Raw genomic sequence first — 27,716 nt, forward strand, 5'->3', positions numbered from 1 at the left:
CTTGCTGGCAGCTTCTGAATGATACTGGCTTGAAGAAAGCAATGTCAAAGAGGCATGTTCATATTATTGCACAGCAGCATAAATCTATCCAGAGGGCTGGAGCACTGGAGCACTTCACCTATGAGGAAAGGTTGAGGGAACTGGACTTGTTTAGCTTAGAGAAGAGAAGGCTCCAGGGAGACCTTATTGCAGTCTTCCAGTACTTGAAGGGAGTGTTTAAACAGGAGGAGGAACAGCTTTTTACGAGGGTAGACAGTGATAGGACAAGAAGGAATGGTTTTAAACTAAGATAGGAAAGGCTTAGGTTAGAGATTAGAAGAAAGTTTTTCACATGGAGGGTGGTGCCGCACTGGAACAGGTTGCCCAAGGAGGTTGTGGATGCCCCATCCCAGGGGGCAATCAAGGCCAGGCTGGATGTGGCTCTGGGCAGCCTGGTCTGGTGTTGTTGACCCTGCACATGGTGTGAGTGGGGGGGTTGTGAAACTACTGTATGATCATTATGTTCCTTTTCAACTCAGGCCATTCTATGATTCTATTCCCTTTCCTCAAAAATTTTATGGCCACATTTGCTAATGATCCTAGATATTTCCAAGGTTTTGTCATTCACAGCTCAATCTTTTTGCTTTCAACCTGCAGTGTTAGTCAAAATGCTGAAACTTTATGACATGGTGATAATTTCCTTAGCAACAGACTGTGTTGTCAGCAACACAGGTTTGTGACTTTAGCTATTGGATCCAGCCTAGGACTGATTTTTATGGGTTACAGGAGGCTGCTACCAACGGTAGGCTCAGAGATCTGTGTCCTGGGTTGTGATAAGGGAAAGCATGTGCTGTCTGTCCTGGTGCGCTCACCTACTTCTTTAGAAGATGCAGACATTCCCATACGTGCAAGATGGTGAAGAAGGATGATGGGGGTGAGAGAGGGAACAGTGATTTTTGTCTGCCAACAGGCAAAGCAGGGAGTCTTTAGGGAAGAAGTCTGAAGTTGACATGTTGAGAAGCTTTTAAAATTGCTGATTTTGACCTTAGTGGTCTTGAAGAATAATTAAAGAAACTGACAAACTACTGAGAAGAGGTGATCCTGATTGCTGGATTTGAATTGTCAGAAAAACACAACAGAAGCAGCTAGCCTCTGACTACTGGGGATTAATGCATAAGCCACTTAACACTTCAGTTGTAAACTTTTCAGATTATATACAGCATTGATCTCCCTCTACTGCTTATTGAATTACTTGCTGCTAAGTTCAATGTGGAATTAAAGCTTAGGGAGAATCAAAAATAAGAGGAAAGAAGTAATAATTTTTGCAGGTGTCATTACTTATACATCTCTTTACGATATACAAAGAGCTGGGATTCCTGGTTTTCAAAATGTAGCATTTATTTGTTATGTCAAGTAGGCTGTATGGTATCTTTCTGTGAAGTGATACTTCTCAAGGCAGAAAACAATTTGTTTGTTGTGAACAAACCTAGGTGGATCGTGCTGCCATCAGAAGTCAACAGAAGTAGGAGACTATGAGTGCAGAATACATTCTTTTGACATACATCCAGCCCAAAGTCATATTCTTAACCTACAGAAAATTAGTAGTGGAGAAATGATGTTGCCTTTTCCTTTTTAGTATCCAAGTTGAAATCCCTTTGGAAAAGAGCATTAGCAGTGATAATTATTCTATGTGAGTGCTGCTCAAATGCATCATGTCGTCTTGAAAGAAAAATGAAAAAAGATGAGGAGAAGAGCAATTGAACCATCTCATAGTATAAAGATCACGTTTACCTGTGCACAACAGACTGCCCAAGGACTTGTGATAGTGTCCCCCATATTATCGCTGGGACAGGGATGGCACAAAGACTTACGGTGTCTGGAACATTTCAATCCAAAGCAGCTGCTGCTGGCAGAATGACCATGTGTGAAGAGTTCCTGCATTGCCTGAGCCAGTGAGAGCTCCATCACCAGTTTCTTTGTGCATGAGGAATTGTTTTTCCACCTAGGGATTCTAGTACAGGGAGTTTTGTTGTTGCCCATAGGAATGAGTCTTGAAAGTTAACTATGTCTTGAATGAAATGCATCAGCCTACTCATATGTTAATTGTGCAGAGTGTCTGCCAAGGGAGGCTGGCAAACACTGGCAAAACAGCAGTGTAAGTATTGGTGTGATGTTATGTCCAACAAATGCAAGAGGAAAAAAAAACCCTCCCCATATACCGAGTACTTTCAATTGATGCATTGAGAATTTCTTGTTTTGGTTGTTATTTTGTGACAGCTAGAAAATCTATGGCTCTTCATCTTGACAGCTAGAAATATCACCATTCTATAAAAAGCATTTATCTTTATTTCTGAGTGTGAGAAATGATTTTTAATTTGTTTTTATGGTTTCCAAAATGTTTAATGAGAATTTACTGAATTAATTGTCAACCATCATGTTTAAGTAATGTGAAAATTAGCATTGGTACTGCTCTGATCTGTGGATTGTGTTATGATTTTTGTTTTTTTTCTTTTAGATTTGCAGATTTTATCAGGGGCATGCTGAAATTTATTCTGCTGCTGCTTTTATCTGGAGCAACGTTAGCATCAACCTGGTTCACTCTCACCTGTCTAACTAGTGTCACCCATCTGCCTTTAACCACAGGTATCGACAATGACTTTAATTTGTGTTATAAGTCTGTATTGCAGACATATTCTTGCAGCCTTAGCTCAACTATATAATGAGTTGGTCAGGTATCTTTAGCAATATGGTAATTTTACCAAGAACAAAAGAATAAGGCTTGGAAAATTCTTCTGTATTCTCTAAGGAATTTTTAAGTTGCTTCGTACAAGGATTAAAACCAAACAAAAAATAGTAACCTAGACACCACACTGAGGATTTTATTTTGGGACTGGATGCTTTTCTTTTGCTAGTGGTTGGAGTTACAATGGTGATATATAATAACGATAAATAATAATCCGTTGAATGGGAGTAGTGTTGTATATAATAAGATTTAGTGACACGTCTGTGAATGCAGGGCTTTGAAACTTGCATTAATGGTTGGAAACACTCTGCAGTTTAAAGTAAGGTGAGCCATGTTGTCTTCAGCTCTCTGTCACTACAATATGCTGTCCTTCCTCTCCCCCCTTCCTCCCCCATCGCTGCTAGTATGCAGACTCAGGGGACAATTACAACCCTGATTTTACTCGTCATTCACCTGAGAAGGATGGGAAGTTGCTGTTAGCAGAAGTGGAGGAGAAAGATCAGAGCTTTGCTGAGGTTTCCAGTTGGCTGTGCCCTTATTTGAAAATCAACACTGGTTGGTTTGTTTGTTTGTTTAAAATCTGTTCTTCACCTTCCTATCTGCACCAAAGGATTTATATACCCTTGATTTCACAACCTTCATCCAGCAGAGTAATGAGATACAGTAAAACTAAACAATGAAAATTTTAAAAACACATTTTTTCTCTCCTGTATTTAATAAAGAGGTTGTTGTGGAAAGTATTACATAAAATATTCCTTTATTCAAATTAAATTTTACTTTTAGTAAATGTTCTTGGCACATTGTGTGTGTCACAACTATAAACCTGGAGTGGGTACAGCATATTGAAATACATGATCAATTCAGGAGTGAATTTCACCCTCTGGATGGTGATTGGTCACATCCATGATTTATCTTGTGATTTCAGCTTTCTTCAAAAAAAATTTTTCACCTGAAATAAAACTTAGTAAATATATCAGACTTCATGGTGGCTGTCATAACAAATGACTACACTTTTCTTCTCCATCAAAGCTAAAATAAATGCAATAAAAGCTCTTACTTTTTTGTGCTCGTCTGCTTCATTGCTACAAGCCTGCAGTAATGTAAATGTGTACAGTAACTCTATCCTCTGAATTGATGCAATGAGCCAAATGTCCCTTCAAGTCTATGCATAAGAATGAAGCAGTGAGGTTTTCAGGAGGTGAAAGTCATTACAGATGTATTCACCAATGATCCAAAATAAAACCCAAGTCTGATTTCCTTTTTTTTGTCAAATTGCTCAGCATGTAGTATAGAGGAATCGCTGCTTGTCCAGAGCATTTTTGTGCATTACTGTCATTACTGTGGTGGTTTTTGTTTTCTTTTTGTTTTCTTTTTTGTTAGGTCTGTCACTGTCAAGGCGTAAGAGTGTATTAGGATATTTAGCGTATCATATGAAGTATTCTAAACTTAACATCCCACGATAAAAATGCAGAATTGAATTCTTCTATTCATGCGTGTTTGTTCAAAAATGAGTAGTTCCTTAAATTGAATTGTAAATTATCTTTTGGGTTTTTCAATTGACAACATTCATTCACATTTCCCTGGAAACGTGGAACCCTTCCCCATAAAAATAGAAATGCCATCGTGGAGAAGGAGTCAGCCAGGCCATCAGGCATCAAGGCCTGATGTGTAGCCACATAACTGTGTCTTTATTTTTACTCCTTTGTCGTAATGTTTAAACTTCATAGGTAATTTGGGGAGGTTTTGTATCAGCTTTTTTCTGTTAAAGTTCATATAGAATCAGTGTAATGTGCCTGTTTAATTTAGACCCTAATACATGGAAAAGCAGTGGTATATCTTTATGAAATACAGTGTTATGGATGAAAACACACAAGCTATTTAAGCTAATTTATGGAACTTCATGCTAGATTATTCCTCAACATAATGATGCGGTACGATGATGACCTGTGCATTCCACAGTAATTGGGAGAAATGGTACATTTGAATTGATTTTGATGAGCTTCTTTCTTGTATTTTTTCTTTCTTCTTTTAATTAAAAATTGAGATGTAGAGTATATCAGCCAAAACATAAGAGGTCTACTGCAGGCCATTGTCTGCCTGCTTTGTGAAGTGGTCTGAGATAGTTGGCTAGGATAGAAGTCACACTACATGCCTGGTGGACCAGCGTTGACAGTGGCCTTCCAGTTAATTGTCCTCTGAGTGTTTTTGTATGGTTGGAAGCTCATCACAGTAGTGTTTTTTTGTTTGTCTATGCTTCTGTGGTTGTTGTTTGTAGCAATGTCTGTGTAATGCTTTGTACCTCAGAGCTAATTTCCAGGCCCTGCTGCAGACCTGCTGCAACACAGGGATTGTTATGTTACTGAGGGCAACAGGATGTGATGAAGCCAAGGAGGTGATAATAAGGCGTTTTGGCTTCGTTCTGTCCTGAGGTAAAGAACTCAAGTGTTTGGCTTGGCAGTGCTGCTTTGCAAGTGGTGTGTCTTGAACCAACCACACTTGTCACCCAGTCTTAATCTGATGCTGATGCAGGGCAAGTAGGGTACAGAGATGACTGTTGAGAAGTGTGTGTGTGTGTGTGTCTTTAATCTTGTAAGGATACTTTGTCTTCCAAGGAGCTAGCTTCCATTTTGCGAGGGGTTTCCTCTCTTGTTCTCCTTCTGATGTTGTTCTCCTGAACTGGTCAGCATTTGCCTATAAAATCACAGGCATTGCCATGTTCAGCAATATCTGGAGACTCCTGAAGTACCCAGATGATGACCAGGTGGAGTGCTGGTACATTTTAAAGATAGGCCAGTGGGTGTGATGAGGAAATATGATACCTCGTGGGCATCTTTATGCTGGTCAAGGTGTTAGTGAGAGCTTCACCCTGGAGATGAAGGCAGGTTCATCTCAGCTGATAGCTGACTGATCTACAGGTAATGTTTGCATCCCTAGGTGGGCCTTGCCAGTGATTTCATCAAGTGCAAAAATAGTGTTTCCTTTAGTAGGTGGATATTGCATAGCATATGTACTTGTTCTGCTTTCTGAAAACCCTTTTCTTGTTCTCTTATCTGGTCACCAGGCTATTTCCTCACCTATGTTTGCATGCAGGCAGGCTTTTGAAATGGTGAAAAGAATAGAGAGTTGAGCTGATTATTCATCCTTAGAGGGGAAGGAAATATCTAAAGACTTTTTCTTTTTTTTTCCAAAAACAAACAAAAACCTCTTTTAATCAACTCTTTTAATCAATATACTTCATAGCACTTGTAGTAATGTCTAATTTAGATACTGGAGGAGGAATTGTATTTAAGAAAATTGTCACAGTGAAGAGTTTCATTCTGCGTTTGTTTGTATAACACACTCCTAATTCCTGATAAATAGGCACAACATCATCTAAAGATCTCCTATAAAAATGTAATTACTTAGAATGGAGACCTTTAATGTAGATATTAAAAATCAATGACTGCTTTGTGTTTCCTTTAAATTATACTGTTTAATGTTGTTTGTATTGTGTAACACATGCACTGCTTCGCATTACCTTTTCCTCCTGCCACAGAGTGAGACAAGTTTTATCTCAGTTGTTGACTTCTTAATTTATCTCCCAAAGACTTTAGGGAAGGTGTATTTGGAGTTGTGTATGAGCCATAACAAAACCATAACTGCCAGAGTGGAGAAAAAGAAAGCAAGGCAATAATAACAGTACCATCATAGCTGCTATATCTTCCATCTCAAACACCTCTCATCAGCTAATCAAAGCTCTTAAAAATCCTTCGTTTTGAAATTAGTTTTTGTTTTAAGCAAGATTGGATTTTCTCTTAAGAAATTGTAATGTATATTATTTGCATTTTCCAGCTAGTTTCAAAGCCCATTTTCAATAGACACTGGGTATTAAAATAGTTTTCTCCGTTGAATTCCCCATGCAGCTGCTGATCTCTCTTTCTCTGTGCCAAGCCCATTGTTAGTTTGCTTTGTACTGAGCTTCATTATGTGAATTTATGTACAAAGGGAGGCTTTGACCCCAAATAATTGTGTGGCGCATTGTTATGCCAGTTTCAGTATCTTGTCACTTTGTGTAGCTGGTAGTGTTTCTGGATACAAATGCTAGCATTTTCTAAAAATTGATATGCAGTGCTGGTTGCAGCTCAGATGGAATGTTTTCAGCCCAGCATATCAAGAATATTCTAATATTTATGAGCGCATTCAGCAGAATTTTGCTCTACAAAATCTTTAGTGGAGCTGCATGGAAGATACTCTGAATACTGTGGCAACTCTGCGAGTTGATTACTGTATTTAGGTTAAGCAGTCTAAGCATTATTTTTCAGGTTCAGCAGATTGAATGTTATAAACTCATCCATCTCCCCATCCTCATCTGCAAAGCACAGTATTGAAAAAGAGGAATGTTAGTTATGTAATACTGATTGTTTCATTATTTGAGTTTAATTTCCTCATTATAAACAAGACATACTAAGCCATGCTGCCTCCAAGGATAAAATAGGCCTGAGGTTTGTTTTTTATTTCTGGCTTCAGCATTTGCCTATTGCTTATGGCTCTGGGTAGGTCTTATTACTCCCCCTCCTGTTCTACTTTTCCAACTCATAAGCTTGCAGTAATGACCTTTGTATTCCTGATGGGGGGTGAAGATCACTCACCAATTTCTTCTGTTTTTTTATAAAGCAAATACTCTGCTTTCCAAGCAAGTTCTACTTGCTTTTCTCTTGGGAAGCATATTGAACAAATGCAATTTGATCAAATCTTTGTTTACTTTTATAGCTATATCATGAGATAAGAATTTGATCAACGCATGCTGGAATAGAGATTTATGCAATGAGCCATACTAATGTTATAAATACAGAGTATAGAGACATCCTTTTACTGATTTTGGTTTTTTTTTTTTCTCTTTTTGGTATTGTTCCTGTAAGTAATTTATAGTAAAATTGCTGCCTTAACATTCCTCATGGAAAAATTTGAAGGCAACTTCGTTAACGACTGTTCTTAACATTGCCAGTAGCAAGGATTAAGTTATAGAGAAGTTTCTCTCCGCTTTAACAGACTTGAGGGGGTTTGATAGGAACTAACTCTGATTTGTTTAGCTCGTTTGTGAAAATACTGAAGGCCATGAAGTATTCATCTGCATAAGGCATTATACTTTCATTTTGGCATTTGGGATGCTATTATAACCAACGATAACCTAATTCCCTAGATCTCTGTAGGCTTTACTTTATATTGTAATCTTTGCCCATGAATAATGTTAAGTTGTATTTACTTTCCTGTTTATCTATATGAAGTTTGTGCAAGGGGAACTATTGCAAAGTGTACAGTATTCAAGGGTCCTGTCAAAGGACTTTGGAAAAAAATGCTCTTTTGCACTTGATACTGCACTACTGTCTGCATTTCTGTAGTAAATATATCAGTGAAATACTTCTTTAAAACATGAAATGGTTATGTTTCATATTGTTCGTTAGAAATCATCCAAGTTATATGTACCAGCAGGATGATAAGAGCCATCTAGACTGGTGGAGTTCCTTCCATTAATTTCATTTAGTTTTGGATTGGGCTCTGCAGATGTAGATTAGTGACAGTGTATTTTAATATTAAATTTATGATGGCATTTCAGGACATCCTGGGAAGTTCTGGGAATTTGGCTAAATGTTTGAGAGAAATGCAAGACACCTTTTGCTCTGTTGTGAGCTCATTCAGGAACAAACAAGAGGATGCTGTCATTTAAATCCTTTCCTTGTTCAAACTCCTAATTTACTTGTTTCTAGTATGAAGCTCTTGCCACAGCAGGTAGCTGAGAGGAAATAAAGTCTGTTTCTGGGATGCAGGTATTAATTTATCTTCCTGTAGCCAACAGCTTATGGTAGATAGGAAGCTAGAATGGAACCTGATTACTCTCAGCTTTCTCCTTCTTGTGATAAGCCACTGTGGTAACATCAGTCCCAAATCACTGCCTCACTTCATCTAACTAGTAACATCTGTGGTGACATTATCATGACTCACTTTGTTCCTTGCTTTCTTCATAGCGCTGTACCTCAAGCAGGAATATTGGATGGCTAAAGGCATTGGAGGCTCCTGCCAGGGTAGCCCCAGGCCAGTTCTCTAAAGCAGCTGTGCTCTGGATGGGCATGTTGCTTTTCCTGCTCTGCTTTGCAGTGGTCAGTGTGTGAAATAGCTACCCTGATGTTTAAAATGTGGCTTTAATGGAAGTAGCTTAAAGAAACCCAGCCCAATTCCATTATCCATGTATGCCCACAGCTACCACTGTCTCAGGTGCACGGTTTTGCACAAAGTTTCACAGGCAGTTAATTACTTTTCCTAAGGAAAAGCAGGCTTTTTCATGCTAATAGCGTGACACAGTTCCCCAGAGTATGTTTCTGTCCAAGCATGTGCATGCTAGTTGTTTGTCTTTGATAGAAATTAGAGCATAATATAAACTTCTTGGCAAATCAGTTTTATTTTATTTTATTGTGTTTTCTAAAGTTGTCAACACTTTCATATCCGTATATTCATTTCTCTTGACTGTCATCAAGGTTGTCTTAATTGAAAAAACATTTCCTGTAACTTCAGCAGCTGTTCTCCTACGGTATAAAATCCTAGTAGTTACGTTCATTCGGCAGAAGGTCGCTGCGGTAAGAATTGGTTGCCATTAATAGGTGGTATTCTCCCTGCTACAGTGCCTTGTTGCCCTCAGCAGGAATATTAGTTGTGAGCTACTCAGTGTGTGAAGGAAATGTCTGGAGATACCCTCAGTTTGGAGGCATGCCATCTCCCAGGTCTGCCTGCTGTGGTTTGAGGGGGAGCATCACTCATGCTTCAGAAATGCTGTGAGCAGCCCCGCTTCTGGTGGTGCTCATTGTATTTCCACTGTTAGATATTAGAATATGGAATTCCTCTTTGCAATTACGTGGTGTGTATTTTTGAATACAAATTTCCAATAGCTGAATTCCAAGTTCAAATTTGCAGTGTACATCTGAAAGCGGTTACAGAGCAATATGCATTAACACCCTCTTACTGGAGGTTAACACAAGCTATGCCTTACTTTTTTTAACCTGCTACCAAGAACATTCTGGTATATTTGGGGGGGAGGGGGAGAAAGAGAAAGCAGAGGGGCCAGCGGCTCTTCCTGGAGTTATACCATCTATATCACCTTTCTGGCTGAGTCTTCTGTCCTCCTTTTCTTGTCCAGGCAAATCCTCTGTAGAGAAAGCATTATGCATTGGAAGCAAACCACATCAAATGAAGGATCTGATAGATAACCCTTTCTGCTGTATCTTCTAATGCCTTGATCTCTTATCCATGATTCTTCATATTGTAACAAATGGTGATGTTAGGCTTTTTTTTTTTTTTTTTTTTTTAAACTGGAAGTTTCCCGCTTCCTCACAGCTTTGTAGTTGGAAGACTGAACAGACAAGACTGAACAGACTTTTCTTCTGTCTTAGAGATAGGAGAACTGAAAGCAAAATTAAACTGAAAATGTACTGTCTACTTTATATAAACGTAGAAATCTGTATTTGGGGGTGGGGGTGGGGGTGGGGAAACTAAGAATTCAGTAGCAAACTGCACTGAGAAGATGCTGTAAAAGCGTTCCTATGACTGAATGCTTTTGCATCTGAAAAAAAGAATGCTCTTTACGTTAACTTGCCATTTTGGTGGAAACCTGAGAAATTAATTTCCTCACCACTATGCCTTCTAATGCTTTCCTTATATCTTAGAATCATGGAATTGTAGAATAGTTTGTGTTGGAATGGACATTTAAGATCACCTAGGTCCAACCCCCTGCTATAGGCAGGGACACCTCCCTCTAGACCAGGTTGCTCACAGTTCTGTCTAGCCTGGTCATTAATGCATCCAGGGATTGGGCATCCACAGCCTCACTGTGGGCAACCTGTTCCAGTATCTCACCAACCCTCACAGTAAAGAATTTCTTCCTGGTATCTAGTCTAAATCTGTCCTCTTTTTCTTTCCATCTACTTTCTACTTCACACCTTATGTTTTCTTGACTGGTAACTCAGATTAGGCTGCTGGTCCAGATGTCATCCTGTTTCCTAGACAGAACTTAGCAAACAAATTTCAATTCCTAAAATCGGGGCTAAATTCTACTGAGATTTTCTATTTTTCAGAAATAAAGTGTTTGGCAGCATTAGAAATCACAGAGCAAAATATTTGAGGGTGCTGAAGAAACATCTGTATTCTTCTGCTATTTATCCATGACACAAATAAGCTGTACAGTGGTGAAAAATCTGCCTTATCAAACACGACCCATTTCTTCTAGGGCAGTGGGTGCCCTTCATTTCCTATTGAAGCCAAATGGGATTCAACATGTTACCACTCAGGCTGTGATGAATACTAATGTCTTGTTATCTGCTAAATCATTAGTATTTATTGGTAAAATGGAAGCAAATTTTGTCCTGACCTTTAGAGCTAAGTCAAAAGGTTAATCTGTGTCCATTTCCAATTCAGAGCATTAATTGCTCCCTTTTCTAATTGTACATAGGACAATAGTTACTGTTCATTTCAGAGATAAATCAAACTGTAGGTGATGGTTTGCATTCATAATTCTGTGCTTATTGCTTCTTACAAATGAGTCACAGAATGTCTCTTCACAGGTTCTGTTTAAAACATCAATAATTAAAAAATAACGATTACAAAACCTCTTACACACACACAAATGCACACTTTCAGCCTAAAACTAGTGGGATGTGATATACTTTGTAAGACACAGAGGATAAAAATAGGTTTGTGTTTTTAGTTGCTCAGATATTACTGCTCATGACAGCTTTGAATATGGGGAAAAACACCAGTGTGAAACTAATAGCTGTTTTTGTTTCTCTTACAGCCACACTGTACACATCCTGTATTTTGTTGGGCATATTTCTCAACAGCAGTGTGCCGATATTCTTTGAGCTCTTTGTGGAAACGGTCTACCCTGTTCCAGAAGGAATCACCTGCGGAGTTGTCACCTTTTTGAGTAACGTGTTTATGGGAGTGCTTCTGTTTTTCCTCACATTTTATCATACAGGTAAGAAATATGAGTTACTTTGAATATGTAATTCTCTGTGAAGACAAACCCTTGTCAGTAAGGGGAGGAATTTGCACATACAATTTCTGTTAATAATCAAATGCATGAATCCTCTTTAGTAGCAAGGGAGAAGAACTCGAATTGTTCTTTTCTACGTGCACATTAATAAAAGCAAAATGCTTTTTTCAAAGATGTATATAGACATGTTCCACTTGAAATTTGGTGTAACCAGAACCCATCAAGATGCACAGTCATCATATTTTTATAGTTTTTTATTAAGATTTTTATGGATGAATATTCCTTCAGATAATCCAGTGGCCCAGTGAGGCAGAACAGTGTCTTGCTTGATATTTTTATCAACATCTTCAGGTTTTCTCATCTCGGGAATATTATTTGCTTCCTCATAATTCATAATCAGACTTCAAGCTTGCTGTTTAATAGACTATAATAAATTCTTATTACTCTCCTATGACAAGATGAGCTGCTTAGTGAATGAGGAAAGGCTGTGGATGTTTACTTGGACTTCAGCAAAACATCAATTGCTTTTTCCATCTAGCTTTCTCCTGGAGAAACTGGTGTGGATGGCTTGGATGGATGAGCTTCTTGAAATGTTTTGTTTTGTAATGGAGAGGAGAGTGGTAAATTTCAGAATGAAATGTGCTTGAAAGTACAAAGGTTACAATGCAGGGCTACTTTTCAACGTGGCTCGCATATCTTTCTGACAAGTAATTACACGTAGGTTAGTGATTACATTCAGAATTACATTCTGTGAACAAAAATTGAGAAAGAGGATTTTTTTCATATTTTCACTGAACTGTGTTGTTGTAAAACATTGTTCCTACCCACACCAGCCTCAGTGGTACCATGTTTACTCCTTACATCTTAAAGGATACTTTTGTTATTAATATTTGGTGTGAACTATGTTCAGACATATTATTTTCAACATTTAAACCTGAGCTGAAAAGATGGTACAGAATATTCTGAGGAGATTTTCAACATTTTTCAGAGTAAGGTGTTCTGAACTGCTTAATAACCAAGGAATTGGGACACAATCTCTTGTAATATTTGCATAGCCTTAACTTCCTCTGACTGGAGAATTATGCTAGAGTGAATTTATTCCCTCATGAATAGGGTATTTCAGGCCATTTTGTTCTCTAGCAGGTATTGGTGAAAGCAGGTAAGAGCAAACCTGAAATTAGGATATCCACACACTTGGAATCTTTTCCGTGTTTCTCTAAAGGAGGGGAAAAATAGTTAACTGTGCTCAAGATGATCCATTCTCAGTGATGCAGTAACAGAAATGATCAGAATTACAGATGTTTGTGATTGCTGGAGGCAGTCAATGCTGGTGGATGCTATTGGCTCCTTTGATAAAGGAAAAATCCTTTAGAATTTAGATAACGATCTTAAATACTTGTCTTCCCTTCAAATACATCTTCTAATGACATCTAAGAAGCTTATGGGTAAACCAGAACTCAGTCAAATTTATCTCATTTTCTCCTTGCTTTTAGGCCAAATAATCTTTCAGTAGTTTAAATTCTTGTTTATTTTTTTTTTCTTCTCATACTCTGACATTGCAAAGGCTGTGAAAGAATCGAGCAATGGAAACTTTCCAGTGCACTGAAGATTTTGGTCCTCCTAACTTGGTTGAGAAGGGAAATTCCAACCTTTCAGAAACCTCAGCCTAATTTTTAGTGCTGTGCTCTGAGACCAAAAGCCTCAGCTTCTGGATGTGGTTTCCTACAGGGAATTTCAAGTGAGAACCACAGACAAATCAGCCTTTAGCTTTGTATGATCCATATGTTACCTTGAAGCTCCAATGCTGTACCAAATTCTGTGTCAGAAAAGACATGAAGGGTTCAAGAGGAAAATGTGGTCTTTCAAGTTATACAAGTTCAAGTATGTTTAACCTAATTAAGAAAGAGTATTGCTTCTCCCAGAAAATAGTAGCCTAGCATTTACCTGTGAACAGTATAGTCTACTCCAAGCCTAGGAATATTTTATTAAGGTTTTGATTGCCTCACCAAATCTGTAAGTGTCGTGGGGTGAGGGTGCTGTTGGTTGTTCCTGGTATTGAGGGGTTGGTTTCCACGGCTTTGACTCTTGTCCTTTGCACTGGGTGATATAAACTGTGCTTTCTCTTTTAGCAATGCAAATTTTAGGTGTGTGAAGATGGCAGTGCTTGATTATGATTAACTCAGACTCAGAGAGAGCTTAGATTCTGTGAAAGTCAATGAACAATTTCAAAAAAGAGTAAAAACATTTTAGTAATATTTCATTATAACACTGACAGATTTTTAACGAGAGGAGTCATACACTTCTAAATGACACCGCTAAACAGTAGTAAAATATCAGGCAATGGGATTTCTTGGATGTGGAACGTATGTTTTTAGGAGCAGAATGTTACATCTAACAGCTAAAAAGAGCCTTCTGAGCAGCTGTTAGTGCAACAGGTTTTAAATTGCATTGATTGCACTACTTGCAAGGTTCGTCTTTTGGAATTAGTTTTCCCTCCTTAGCCCACGTAGCAGGTTTGATTCAAAATCAAATCCAGCTGCTTCTTATGCTTTTAATTTGTTTTAGTTTTCAATCTATAGGAATCAAAGAACTAATGAGTGGAGTGTTCAGAAGTGGTTTATTCTCCATTAGCAAAAATAGATTTTTTTTTTTCCTCCTTCTTTCTGCATTGACAGGCCAGGTAAGGAAGCATTAACGTTAGCTGGAGGCACTGGTTTTATATATATGTGTATAGAAGTCCATGGAGGAGTCCCATAGACCATGTTAACCATCTATCGATTGTGGAGCTGTCAAGATTTTGTTAAGAACACAGCAATTTCCTTCAAACCCACCAGCCATGTTTCTAACTGACAATATTAGAGGTCTTAGTAGCTTCAAACACGGAGCTTGTCCAATAACTAAAAGTAGTTTTGTCTTCTGCTTTCCAGAGTTCTCCTGGTTCAACTGGTGCCTCCCAGGATCGTGTCTGCTCAGCCTGCTCCTCATCTTGTGCTTCCGGGAATCCTACGACAGACTCTATCTCGACGTCGTTGTCTCTGTTTGATAACACAGGACTGCTGACAGGTTGGGAGAGACTGAGTATTGACTTTTGCAGTCTGCACATCTGCCTGGATTTGCACAGCTGGCCAGAAGGAAAAAAAGATACAAGATGTAATCATGGCTTTATAAGCGAAGGTGAGGGACAGGATGTTTCTAACATTCAAGCGCTCTCGATTTGCATTCATTACAGGCAGATGAATGTGCAAATGGAGTGGTTATAAAGATGCCTGAAGTGCACAAGGAGAATATATCCAATGTACAGGTTCCAGTGTCCGACCTGGGGTTCTCTATATAAAGGCTGTTCATGTAGCAGTGAGATGTAAAAGTCTGTGTGAGTTTGTGTGAGTTTGTGTGTGTGTGTGTGAACCAACTCAAGGTTGTATGAACTGGGGTACTGGTAACTTTTGAGTCTTCTGTCAGAATAGGAACAGTGAATAATCTCAAAAAAGAAAAGAAAGAAATAAAAGGGAAAGGAGGACAGAAAAAAGGAAAAATCTTATTTTAAAGATCTGTCTTTCAAATTGCCAGTCATTGATATACTGTGTCCATTAAACAGTTAAGCTAAAATAATTTGGTGCTGTACACTACATTTACATTCTAATAAAGTGATTTCTGATATAAGACACTGGTACCAGGGTTCTTAGCCATACTAAATAGCAGAACAATCCTTGCAGTGTTGTTAGAGGTGTTTGTTTATCACCCTGGTGCACATATGTGCTGAATGATAGCTGTAGCTGCCACTGAGTCCTGACTTGCACAACCCTTGCCTCTGAAATACCACCATGGTTCTGTATGGACACGCAGCATCTGTGGTATCTCAGAAGTTTACTGTAGAGTCATTGTTAGGTAAATTTTGCAGTTTTAAAGGCCACCACTGTCACTGTTTCACCTTTTCATTCTCCATCTCCAGTACTGCCTTCTCTTCTTTTGTACTCTGAAGACCTGTTCACACTGCTAAGTACTGTTGGTGTGGATGTGTGAGTCCTCGTCGTTCTCTTCTGATACTCTTAAGGTGTGCATATTTATTTTTTTAGGATTAGTTTACAATTGAGGGTGCCTACGCAATCGTGTTTGTTAATCCAAGTCTTTAAAATCTCAGTTTCCTAAAGTATGTTTATGATTTGCTGGGGTACCCCAGTGGCGAAATGACAATGAGAAATAACTCGTGAGTTCTGGCATAACACGGAAAACATAATGCCAGCTCTTTTTATCAGAACTAATTTATGGTCATTGTGGCCCTTACTTGAACGTAAATATCGATGACACTTTGAATAGTTTTTTAACTCGATTTTAAACTTGCTAATAATTTCTTAATTCTATTCTTATATTTCAGTTCATCATCATTTACAGTATTCCCCGTATGTGTGTGCTGTGCTTTGTGTTAGGTGTGTGTGTGTGTCTGCATGTTTATATCTATGTATACACAAATATAACTTATATATATCTTATACATATCTTACATATATGTGTGTGTATATATATATATGAGTTGTATAAGGGCATGTGTTTACATAGGTTTATTTTAAGTACTCCTGTCTCTGGATGGTAGTATGCCACTGTTTGTAGCTAAACCAGTCACGGCCATGAATGAAAATACATACATGGGCTGTCTGTGACATGAATTTTCTTTTCATGGGGTGAATGATTTCCTACTGTAGCTGTTTTATAATACGGAGCGCATGCACGTGTTGGAGGAGGTTGGTGTGCAGAGTTCTGTGTCAATAGAAGTTTGAATCAAACGCCCTTTGCTCCTACATGGGGCTCTTCTCTGTCTTTCTTGAGTGATACAGACACTGTAAACTCACTCAAATAAAACCTGATCTGAGCACTACCTTTCAGACATGTATCCATTCATTCTCTTCTCACTTAGCACTGAGGATATGCCATTAATACCTTCAGCTCAGGTTGTGTTTGTGCTGCAAAACAAAGCATGCTGTTTCCTGGCAGCTGCTTTTATGTTTTCTGAGCAGTGGATGTATTTACTGTATTAAGTAACAGAAAATTGACTTAACTCATTGCCTGTACAAGCTACTAAATGATCTTTTTTTCCCTTGCAAGAGGCTCTTTGTATACAATGGAGCTAACCTATGTAGAAATGACTTTATCTAACCATCATATTCAGAACCACTGGCATCATCCTTTTGTTGTTTTTCAGATGGATGGTATTAACTGCCCAACTTCTTTTTACTATGTTTCAGTGCCTGGAAAGGTTTCAGTAGCCAGTAGCTGCTGCTACCTATTGTCTTCTGAAAACAAGGATTGCTTGCCAAGAATTTGATTGGAGTTGCATTGTCATGGCAGAATTGCACCCGCGGATGGCTCTTCAGAGCTCTACTTCTGCAATTTACTGTAGCCATATTAAGATGAAAATTGTACCGTTCAGGCACTGTCCCAAGTGATAAAGGTTTCTAATCCTTTTTCTGTCCAGACTATTTTGAGATGGAGGAGCACCTGAGGCAGCATTCAGACTATAACCTCCTCCTCCTCTGTTCCAGAAAGCAGTGAACAGTTCAAAATATTTGTCAGTGCTGCCAGATCCAGACTCTGCTACCATCAGGGAGACTGAAAGTCTTGTTTTAAACCCTGTTGAGTGTTCTCCTGATTTGCTGTGAATTGCTCACTGCTCTCCTGAACTTTGGTAGGAGTTTGTGCATCTGTCTTGGGCACTGTAACACATAGTCTTAATTACAGCCCTCAGTACGTCTGCTACCCAGAGCTGAACAGTGCAAGATGACTCTGTTGGAGACCCGTGCTGTGCCTGCAGGTCTCAACCTGAATTCCCAGCACATCTCATGGAAATCGGATTAAAATCTGATGGAAATTGAGTGAATGCCAAAGGATGGCACCCAAATGACTTCAACTTGATGAGCACCCTGTGTTCCAGATACGCAGTCTTCAGATGATTTGCTCTTATTAGACTAGCAAGTCTGGCTTGGAACAGGAGGTGAGGACTGTGAACGTACTTGCTGAGGTGTCTGATGGTCACCGACAAGGGTAAGTCAGGACCAGCACCCTCTTGTGGTGGAGCAGTCCATGTTGTGTTAGTAACCCAACTGAAGCTTTGGGATTATTTCTTGGATAACATTTGCTTCTCTTCGTGGCCCAGAGGAGCAATTCTACCCAGCAGTGCAGAGCCCCCTGAAATACAAATAATTGTGCGCATTTTATTTTGAAAATGCTGGGAAGGAGCACAGCAGTCATTCTCTTCTCTTTAACAGATCCTCATTTCAAGTAGTTGTACTCTGGGCTGCTTCTTGGGTTTCTGTTTGGCTCACTAATAACTCTCAATTCAGTTCTACTGGCTTTTTTATAGCTAGCTTTCGTGCTGCTAATGGGTTTAGTAGGAGCTGGCTCTGCTTATGCTGCTGTTTACTGTCTCTTTGCTGCTTTTGCCCATTAATTCCCTTTTGATTCCTTTGCTGAGTTCCGTACTGCTCCCCTGTGTCGGTGGCTGTGCGAGGACTGTGGTGGAGAAGAGCTTCCACACTCCCAGCTCCTGCACTTAGAGAAGCCAAACAGATAGGGCTTATATGTGGTATGGATTCAGGTTCACAGCATCTGCTGAGTTATTCCAAACTATCTGATGGATCAGTAGTTGTGGGAGTGGGATATCTTCATCTTCATGTGGGTTGGAAAATCCCATGTAACTCTGAGGGGACGGGCTGATGCATGTAATGTGGGAGGGAGGGGTTTCTGTAGGGCCTTTCAGCACTGCAGTACCATGTGAGTTGATCAAATCCACATAGAACATGAAGTTTTGTGCTGAGAAAGATATTAATCTCTGGCTTATCGTACAGTAATGCATTGCCTAGGCACGAATATAAATAAACTGGGTTGGTATTCATACATCAGCTGTTACTGGGAAGGGAAGTGCTGTTCTGTGTGAGGACTGACTGGAATATGAGTGGGGATTATGCGGTGAGCACAATGGATTTAGCTGTCCTGCACTGCTCTGACAGCAGATTTTTAACTGTTAATCTTCATTTCTTATGTTAGGTCACACTCAAATGTTAATTAGCATTTAAGGGGGGGGGGGGGGGGTGGGCAAAAGCACTCAGGTGAGGCATATGTTTCATTTTTGTTGTTGTAATTATGAATTGTGGTAATAATTTGGCAAGATTTGGGTATGCCTGTGTGGGTTTTGTATTGAGTATATGGGTTTGGCAGTAGTGTTGCTGTTCCCAGTGTTCCTAAAGCACCAGGCCATGGCACGTGTTCCTGTCTGGATGCATGTGGGGCTGCGGTTGTTCCTGCTGTGCAGTTGGTGTAGGTGGCAGCTGAGAGTCTGCTCACTTCACCAGGGAGCATCACTTCAGAGCATGGAGCCGGGTTCCATGAGAGGCAGCAGGCGCAGTGCAAATCAGATGTTATCAATCTGCTTGTAATTTTTACAGTTTGTCTTTCAGTGCAGATGATACTAATAAATAGAGGAGGAAATGTAGCTTGGCCTGAAGTTTTGACAAGCAGCAAAAAGCAAATATTTGCACAGATGCGCTGGCTGCTGCCTTCTATTCAGGATCCTGGTATGTTAGGAGCATCTCATGCTCAGCAGAGCGGTTTGCTGGGCTTGGCCAGGAAGCTCAGTGTGAGGAAGGGATGTTCTGGATGGGCTGCCCTGGGGCCTTCTGTCCTGAGCTGCCCTCCCACTGTGACCCACTTTGCAGTTGGCATGAATTTTACTTCTGTAATTTTTTAAAATGAGTTGATATAACTTTATTTTGGGTCAAATTCTACTTTTTGTGTGTGATGTTCTGATGTGATATACTTTTATTTTGCAGAAAATAATGTTTAAACCACGATATACCTGTCAGCGTAACACACCCTCTGTATCGTTTAACACTGGAATCTTGCGGTGATGCTCGTGTCACTTTCCATACCTCTTGTTGCACATTAAAGAAGTCACTCAGCTGTGCTGCCATCAGTGTTCATTAATTCATATGGCACCCCGAGGGAATCACTTATTTCTGCTATGAAATCAATGCAAAGTACTGAAGGTACAGCTGCACAGTGGAACATCCTTATTGTGAAGGGCTGAGCCCCAGCCCTAAGGGCAGAGAGCACCTTCTGGCTCTGGTTCCCTGTCTCAGGATGCCGGGAGCTTTCTAGTTTGCTCATTTGGAAGGGCTACCCTTCATCATCCCTTTGCTTATGTTTATTCTTCACCTGATTGAAGCAGATCCAACTTGGATCTACGTTTATGTTCTAGGACCGGCTCTTCAATAACAACCCAGCCACGGACGAGTTTAAAATAGCCTTACCTCCTCTCAGTGTAGGGAAGAGCTCTGTCAGCCCTGGTGGTGGGGAGGAGCTGGGTCCAGCTATTCTTAGCAGCAACCTCTTTCCAGCCTATATATGGGAGCTGGAGGCCACACTGCTCCCAGGCGAGTTTATCGCCACGGTGCTGCAGCAATCTGTGCTGGAGGGATCAGGGCCAGGGTGCAACTCAGACCTGTGAGCTGGCAAACCCCCTCTGCTCGGTCCTGCTCAGGGAGATGCTTTGCTCACTTTCTATTCAATCTTTCCAGCCATTGGCATCTGCCAAGTGGCCGCCCCACAGCATGAGGAGGCCCCAGTCCAAGTGCAGCCAACAGCAATGTGAGCATGTAAATGGGGTGCAGCATAAAGAGAATTTCCGTGAAGAGCCCGGTGAAAAATTTGTTGTTGCTAAGAAATGTTGGAAGCAAAAAACAATAATGTGGCTGCTGCCAGAGCAATAAGAGCGCATCGGCGCTTTGCCTCTCGCGCTCAGCTCTTGCTTGTGACAGTAAATTAAGTACTGCAGAGATGGGGATGACTTTCTCCATGGCCACTGATGCTTCACATCACAGAAATATCAAATGGTGCTGCTGGAGGTGGTTCATTACCTGGCGCAGAGAAGCGGAGCGATGGCTGTGGGCTGTGTGGTTCTCCCCATGTCTGAGAGCACTGCCTGTCCTCACCTCAGCGCTGGGAGTGAGGGGGGGGGGGGATTGTGATGGGGCTGTGGTGTTTGGAAGTGTAGTGGGGCTGTGCTGAAAGCTGCCTCGCTGTGATTAACCTGAAGCTTGGCTGCTAAGCAGAGTGCGGTGACAATTCCACATGAGTGGAGTTCTATGAATGAACTAAAGAAAACACGTCAAAATGCATTTCAGCTGTTAGCAAAACAGCATTTTTAATGACTCTCCGAAGCCTTTGGTAATTGAGCTGTGTTTGAGAGCATGCAGTCTCACACGTACGCTGGAGAGAAAGAAGGCCATGAGCTGCCCTGGGAACTGTGCAGAAAGGAGCTTGTGGGCTGGGGCCTCTGACCAGAAGCTTGGAATGAACAACATGGGAGCGCAGAACAGATCCAGCACCCCACCCCTGGAGCCATCCCATGGACCTGTAGACACTGTGAGTGTCATTACAGACCTCCTGGACTGCCACAGCTGTTCCCATAGGAAGCAGAAACAGGACTGGGGGCCTCTTCAGAGGGCATCAGGTTGGTCTGGCACAGTTTGTTGTTGAGAACGTTGTTTGGTGCTAACACACCCTTATTCACCCATTTTGTAGTGGTGGGAGGTAGAGATCTGCTGCCCCCAGAACATTTGTGTCAGGGTGCTTGGAGGGCACAAAGAAACTGAGTGCTCAGAGCATTCTGCTTCCTCCTTTGTAGGCATTCTTTGTGCTCAGCTTCTAGCAGCCCTGTGCTGGGACATCCTACAGCTTCTGCTCCAAGTGAAGCCCTTATACTGAATGTGGAGCACCCCTGCTTCCTACACTGGTAAGAACTTGAAAAGTAAACTGGTGCAGCTGCGATGCAGAGTGAAGGTGGGAGAGCAAACTGTGCCAGGGCTGCAAGAGAAGCTGTTATGTTAATGAATCAAATTAGCACCTAGGAAAAAATGTTGCAGTAGACAGATTTCAAGGAAATTGGAAATGGGCTCCGACGTGCTGCTTTGCTCTAATTGTGTGCAGAGGTGTCTCGATACAAAACAAAACCATTCAGAAGTGCCCCCTCTGTGTTTTGGTGCAAAGTAACTGGATGAAAAAAAATATAAATCAATCATCTTATTCACAGCAAGTTTGTTTTTACTGATCCTGTGCCTCTCAATTACTTTTTAATGGTCTGCATTGAAAAGAAATTCCTGTATGCACACTTGAGAACATGAAAACACCCAAATGATAGCTTATGATTTAGTAGGATTAAAGTATTATGTATGCAGGTGCAGCACGTTTCAGGTTATTAGTAATCCAATCTATTTTTTATGACATTATGGTGTAATTTTCTGTATAAAACTTCAATATAAGTCTCGAGCTGCATCGGAACATAAACTAAAATGTTCCTGACTCTGTCACTTTTCATGGTCTTTACTTTGATTAATAAATGCAAGCAGAGCTATAACATCCCGCAGTGAGAGGCCATGATCATCCTTCAATCAGAGCGTGTCCCACCCGATTTCTGGAACTCTTTGCAGTGCAATGCAGGGATGAGGAGCAGCTGCAGCACCTCCAGCTTGCACCAGCTGCCTGCCCTGCTCCCGGTGTCCCCATGTCTGGCACCTGCACTTGGGGTAAGTTTTGCTCTCCCCACGTTGGGTGCCTCATGCAGAAAGCAGCTCCCCACAGTTGGGAAATAACCCACAAGCCCACCAGATTTTCTCTTTTATTTCTGAATTATTCTTTACATTGTACAATATATAAAAATACAGAGTACCCCAAAAAAATTCACAGTGTCTAAAGGCAGTGATTACAGTCTAGGTCACCTTTATACTAAAGTACCATCAAGTTCTATTGCATAGGAAGGGTGATGTGCCTCCACTGCAGAGTCCAGCGACATGCTTCAGGTTTTGCTGTTTGGGGCAAGAGTTCCAATCACTTCCCCCCAGCCCTGTGCATTTTGTACCCCCACCTCCATCACACACTTGGCCCCATCTCACTCTTCACACTCCCTGAACCCTCTGGGAGTGGGGCTGCAGCCTCGTGGTGACCGTGTGGTCTTGCAATGGATTGGTTTCAAAGCAAAGCAGGATGGGGACTTTGGAAAGCCAAATGCTGCTCTTAAACTGCACACCCACCTCCCATGGCAGGAGTGGGTCTGCAGCTGATGCAGAGCAGAAGCAGTGGCCCAAAGGGAGGATTTCAGGTTGGAAGGGTTGAGGCTGGATGACCCCACAAGGACCCATTGCCCACAAGGGGGCTTTTGGTTGCTTTTGAAGGTAAACACACAGCACCGAAACCTGTAGGTCTCCTCACCCAGCCCAAACCTGCCCCTGCAGCCTTCTCAGGTTTTCTCCTTTCAAGCTTGAAGGGGCACCCAGCCATAGGGTGCTGTCCCTGTACCACAACTGTATTTGGAGCCCTCCAAAAAGAAAAGCCATTGGTTTTCATGGTTTCTCGACCCTAAATTTTGTATTAAACCTCCCTGTGTCCCTATAAGGCAAGTCTTGTAATGCTGGTCAATAACTCAGAAAGCAATTGTTAACATCTTTAACATGGAAGATGACGTTGTTCCAGTTCTAGTAGTTGATATGCTTTACTCTAATGGTACATTATTTGTTACTCCTACTTGCTATTTTAATTTTCTTTGCACAATTACTCCCTACTTATAATTACAAAAACAACAGAGCGATACACGCGAGAGATTCAGGAGGCTTATTCAGAAAATATAAGCAGTCACGAGAATCCTTTACTCAGTCATTCTTAACCAGAATGATTTAGGGGAGAATCAGCACTTACTTCTAACTAGAAAAATCAATTTTCTTTTCAATTAAAAAATTATATTTCATTTACCTCAAAAGCACATTTTGTTACCCCTAAGGGAAAGGACGCTAGATTTGTACTTTTTTTTCTTCCTTCAGTTTGTCCCTGTGGTGATTTGAATACCAGCACTGCCTTTCTTATTTTAAGTAAGTAAGTTTCCTCTGCAGGCATTCTGCTATATATATATATATATATATAGTGTATGTGTATATATTATAAATATATACTGTACCTATCCACCGATAGATGTATACACTTAAAAAAAAAAAAAAAAAAAAGCAAGTTGTTACAGAAACTTTACATTTACATTTTATATATATATTTATATATATATAAAACTCTCCCCCCGCTACATTTGGTACAAAGAATAAATCAATCTCAGTGGACAGCAATTTCCTCCCCAGGTGTGGACTCAGCATCACATTAACACTGGAGCCATCAAATTATCTGCGTCGGATGCGGACTCTGTTCCTGCTCTCTGCTGACTTCAAAAAACAAACTCTATCATCTCATTTTCTACAAGTAAGGCATTAGGAACTGCAGCGATAGCATACTACACCTTCTTCCCCCTACAGTAGCTGTATAGTTGTGTTTCTGCTGAACGTTGGGCTCTCAGACTTCCACTGTCTTTTGTCCAACGGGTTTTGTGCGCTGTATGCCCGAATCCTTCCCCAAGGATCTGCACAGAACCGATGGCTCCAGCCTAACCCTGTGACCATCCAGGGTCTCCTCTTTCCTTGGAAGTGAAAGAAAAAGGAGAGGTGGATGGTGTCTTTGGGAGGCAGTGCTTCCCAATTAAGTGCATTTCCAGTGTAGCTCAAGCTGGACTGAGAAACTCCTAGCAAGTTTAGCAGTCCAGTCTGCTCCAGATACTGCAGATCTGGTGATCAAACTTGAACAGCAAGAGTGTCATGTATTTGTGTCATTAACCTGCCACATGTTAGAGAGCTCATAACAAAGTGCAGCCCTCACATCACATTAACATGATCCTTAAAGAACTGCACCTTTGTGCAAACATTAATTGAGTAGTAAGTGCTCTGATTTCTCTCTTTTTCTCTCCATGTTCTCTCCTGACTTCAAATGGAGCCAACAGACCCTCACTGTTACTGCCCATTATGTGAGAAGGTCTGGGTCCATTTGGAGGACAGGAAAGAAGGAGCCTCTCAATGAAGTGATAACCGCATGCACCACCCTCAAAACATCTGCCCTCCAATAGCTGACAGAATATCCACCTTCTGAGCACAGTGGTAGTAATGACCCACCTTGGTGAGCTGAACATTTAAGTAACTTCAGCTGCTACATGGGAGCTTTCTTTGGGGAAAAAAAATATATCCTTTTAAATCATGTTATTTGTTAAGCCAAGCACACAAGAATGCTTCAAGTGAAGAAAAAACAAAAAAAAACAAAAAAAAACCAAAAAAAACCAAAGGAAAAATGGAAAAAAAAAAAAACACCGAAAAAACATTGCATGATTTGACTCACTCACATCCCTTATGCTCCAGCTGCAATCCTGTGATGTGCACGATGATGGCAGAATGATGATGGCAGAATGTGTCAGTGCTAAAAGGGAGGCTCAAAGGTGGCTCAATTTTCACAACAGTGAACGTGACTGCAGAAGCTCCGTGTTCTTCTGACTCGCTCCACCGAGAGCTGAGGAATTCCACCCAGGCAGTCCAATGTAAAAGCATTCGGCCCCTGGGCCACGTGCTTGTTGGAATGGCTTACAGTCAGGATTTCCAGTGTTTAGTGGGGAGCAGGCAGTTTGGTTGCCTCTCTTTCACCTGGTGAAGCTGGAAAAGCGGGGTGAGCTGCTAAATCAGAAGAACAGCTGCTGGAAATGATGGGCACCACAGAGCCTAAGGCACCCTCGGAGCAGTGCAAATAACCCCACTTCATTACAAACATCCCTACAGCCTTTGATCACTGCAAACTGAAGATGAAAAAAAAAAAGTAATTTAAAAATGGGAGGCTACTTTATGCTTGCCTTCTGGTCAAGCAATTGTAATGCGGGCTTATAGAGTCACGTTGGCTTTTCCTTGCAGGAAAAGCAATGCACTTGTATGAGCCTTTCTTCATTTCCTACCGGCTACCTGCACAAAAGAGCAGAACACGTGGCCCAGCCAGACCTCCAACAAGCAACTGCAAAGGAACAACACTGAGAAACAGAGTTGGCTTATGGCAAAATCTGAAAGAAAGCAAAGACAAAAAGAACAGCCGAGCTGCGTGGGCATGGCAATCCTCCGGGTAAGATGCAGACAACAAATCCAAGCTTGGGACCACATGGAGCTCATGCGCATTTTGGGGTGTACTTTTATCTCATGCTTGGTATTGCAACATTCTAAAATCCTTAGCATCAGGAGTTCATTATAAATAGTTAGAAACACTGAATGATAACAGTGGTGGACTTGTTCACGTTGCTAACACATTTGATGTAATTGTACATTAAGCACCAGCAATAAATTTCCTTTTTGCCAAACAATTATGTCAGACAAACATCTGGCTGTAGACAACATGGCTTCTGCATTAGACTAATACAGTTCTCATAGACACAGTCACACACATACACAAAATTACATTTCAAGGTTGGATATATCATTTAATAATGCTACTGCCCTAATTCAATTCAATAGCTGCAGCAGCAGTTGGTTGTTGGGTTGGTTTTGTTCAGAAAAATTAAGGAAATATTGGCAAACAATGCGCATTACTCAGCTGTGTTACCATTTCATAGAGTACTGACTGGAAGACGCTATAAGAATGTGCAGCAGACTTTCTGGGTCACAACAGACTATGGAAACATTCCTTACAAAACATTCTCCCCTGCAAAGTCAGAATTATTCATGCTTTGAAAAGTAAATGAACTAAAAACCAACAATAAAAGAGGAGTAAAAATTAGCCCAAAGCATGGTGATTTCCCACAAAGAAGAGCATGGCCTCCAATGTTGTCTTTCCTTGCAGAAACAATCAGGATCAAAGCTAGAACAAAAAGAGTTAACACTGTCTCAGAAACAAAATGAAAGAGAAAAAAAAAAGCCTATGGCTCTCGTGCGGCAATCATCACATTTCTTTTTCCAGTGATATAAACATCTTTGTTTGTTAGGCACTCCAAGTTCATGTCTCCAACGTTATTCCAACATTTACTTTCCTCTGTATCTCACTGCCTGTATAATTTTCTTTTAATTAAGACTGGAAACATTCTAGAAAGCTTCTTTGGGTAACGCACTTTTATTTGCGTGTTGTTTCTCACCAGCTAAATTGCATATTACCAAAGAAGGCGGCGGCGATTATTTCCTGCAGTATGAAAAGATTCTGTTGAAGATACAGGAACGTTGCCCTAAAAAGTTACTTTTTTTTTTTCTTTACTTTTTTTTTTTTTTCTTTTTCTTTTCTTTTTTTTTTTGCAGAAACAGTAAAAAAAAAAAATCATCAAAATTAAAAAAGGAAACGAAAAGGAAAACGTTCTTCAAGTTGTTGGCATGATGGAGTCCTGCTTGGCCTGCTCCATGCACTGTGTGTCGTCTTGTGCCCTGTTGCTCCCCTGTCCCAGGAAGGATGCTCCTCACCCCTGGAGGCCGCCCCCTGTGTCACTCCACATGCACTCGTACTGCTGCGTGGTGGCACGGCCACAGCCAGCTCCTTGACATCAGCCTTGGACAGCGATGCTGATCTTCCAGCCATATAAACAGTTGCAGTAGTGAGAGCCATCTCCAACCAAACAGCCACAAAAGCTCTGCAGAATGGTCCATATGCTTTTTTTTTTTGTCCTTGTAAGGAGATGTGCTGTTTACAAGAAATACAATTAACCAAAGGGAAAAAAAAAGACCCTACTGTACAATATTTACATCTAGAGGCTGGGCCAGTATTTGGTCCATGAAATCAATTAAAAAAAAATTCATATAGGAAGTGATCTAGTCCTGTAGGATCTGTCCATCATCAGCTGTTGGTAAAGGTCCTTCCAGGGGAGGCCTCGGGCCTGTAGTCATATTTATTCAGTGTACTGGGATAGTAGGTTGTCGTGTACACGTTGGTTTGCTGCAAGGGGTAGAAGTTGGTCCTGTCATCTGGTATCAGGTTGTTCTTGTTAAGTGTCTGTAAAAGAGAAGAGGGAATGACAGGCATGGCCACAGTGCAACACAGTTACCTGCAGACACCTCCCTCTCACCTGCCTCCTTCAGCATGGCCTCTGCTGCAGCCACCACCACCTTCCCTCCAGCTGGGAGA

General features: G+C 40.8%; 2 protein-coding genes across 11 annotated transcripts in view; one reads left to right on the forward strand and one right to left on the reverse strand.

Annotated features, from left to right (window-relative positions):
* The window catches only part of SLC49A4 (solute carrier family 49 member 4), a 60,349-nt gene extending 40,664 nt beyond the window's left edge, over window positions 1-19,685 (forward strand). The window contains exons 7-9 of one of the 3 annotated variants that reach the window (XM_015868681.3): window positions 2,495-2,622; window positions 11,538-11,720; window positions 14,666-19,685. In XM_015868681.3, coding sequence (XP_015724167.2) covers window positions 2,495-2,622; window positions 11,538-11,720; window positions 14,666-14,781 — 427 coding nt within the window. In that variant the 3' untranslated portion in view covers window positions 14,782-19,685. Of the gene's footprint in view, window positions 1-2,494; window positions 2,623-3,126; window positions 3,262-11,537; window positions 11,721-14,665 lie in introns of those variants that run through there. The other 2 variants (XM_085552312.1, XM_085552313.1) reach the window with 2 other exon arrangements.
* A 6,383-nt stretch (window positions 19,686-26,068) lies between these two features.
* SEMA5B (semaphorin 5B) overlaps window positions 26,069-27,716 on the reverse strand; it is a 241,330-nt gene continuing 239,682 nt past the window's right edge. For 5 of the 8 annotated variants that reach the window (XM_085552293.1, XM_015868672.3, XM_015868670.3 and 2 more), the window contains one exon: window positions 26,069-27,584. In XM_085552293.1, the coding sequence (XP_085408419.1) occupies window positions 27,429-27,584 (156 nt within the window). In that variant the 3' untranslated portion in view covers window positions 26,069-27,428. The remainder of the gene's footprint in view (window positions 27,585-27,716) is intronic. The other 3 variants (XR_014947901.1, XM_085552295.1, XM_015868674.3) reach the window with 1 other exon arrangement.

The sequence above is a fragment of the Coturnix japonica genome, chromosome 7 (assembly GCF_054131305.1).
Source record: "Coturnix japonica strain WE chromosome 7, WE-NBRP24, whole genome shotgun sequence".
Lineage (NCBI taxonomy): Eukaryota > Metazoa > Chordata > Aves > Galliformes > Phasianidae > Coturnix > Coturnix japonica.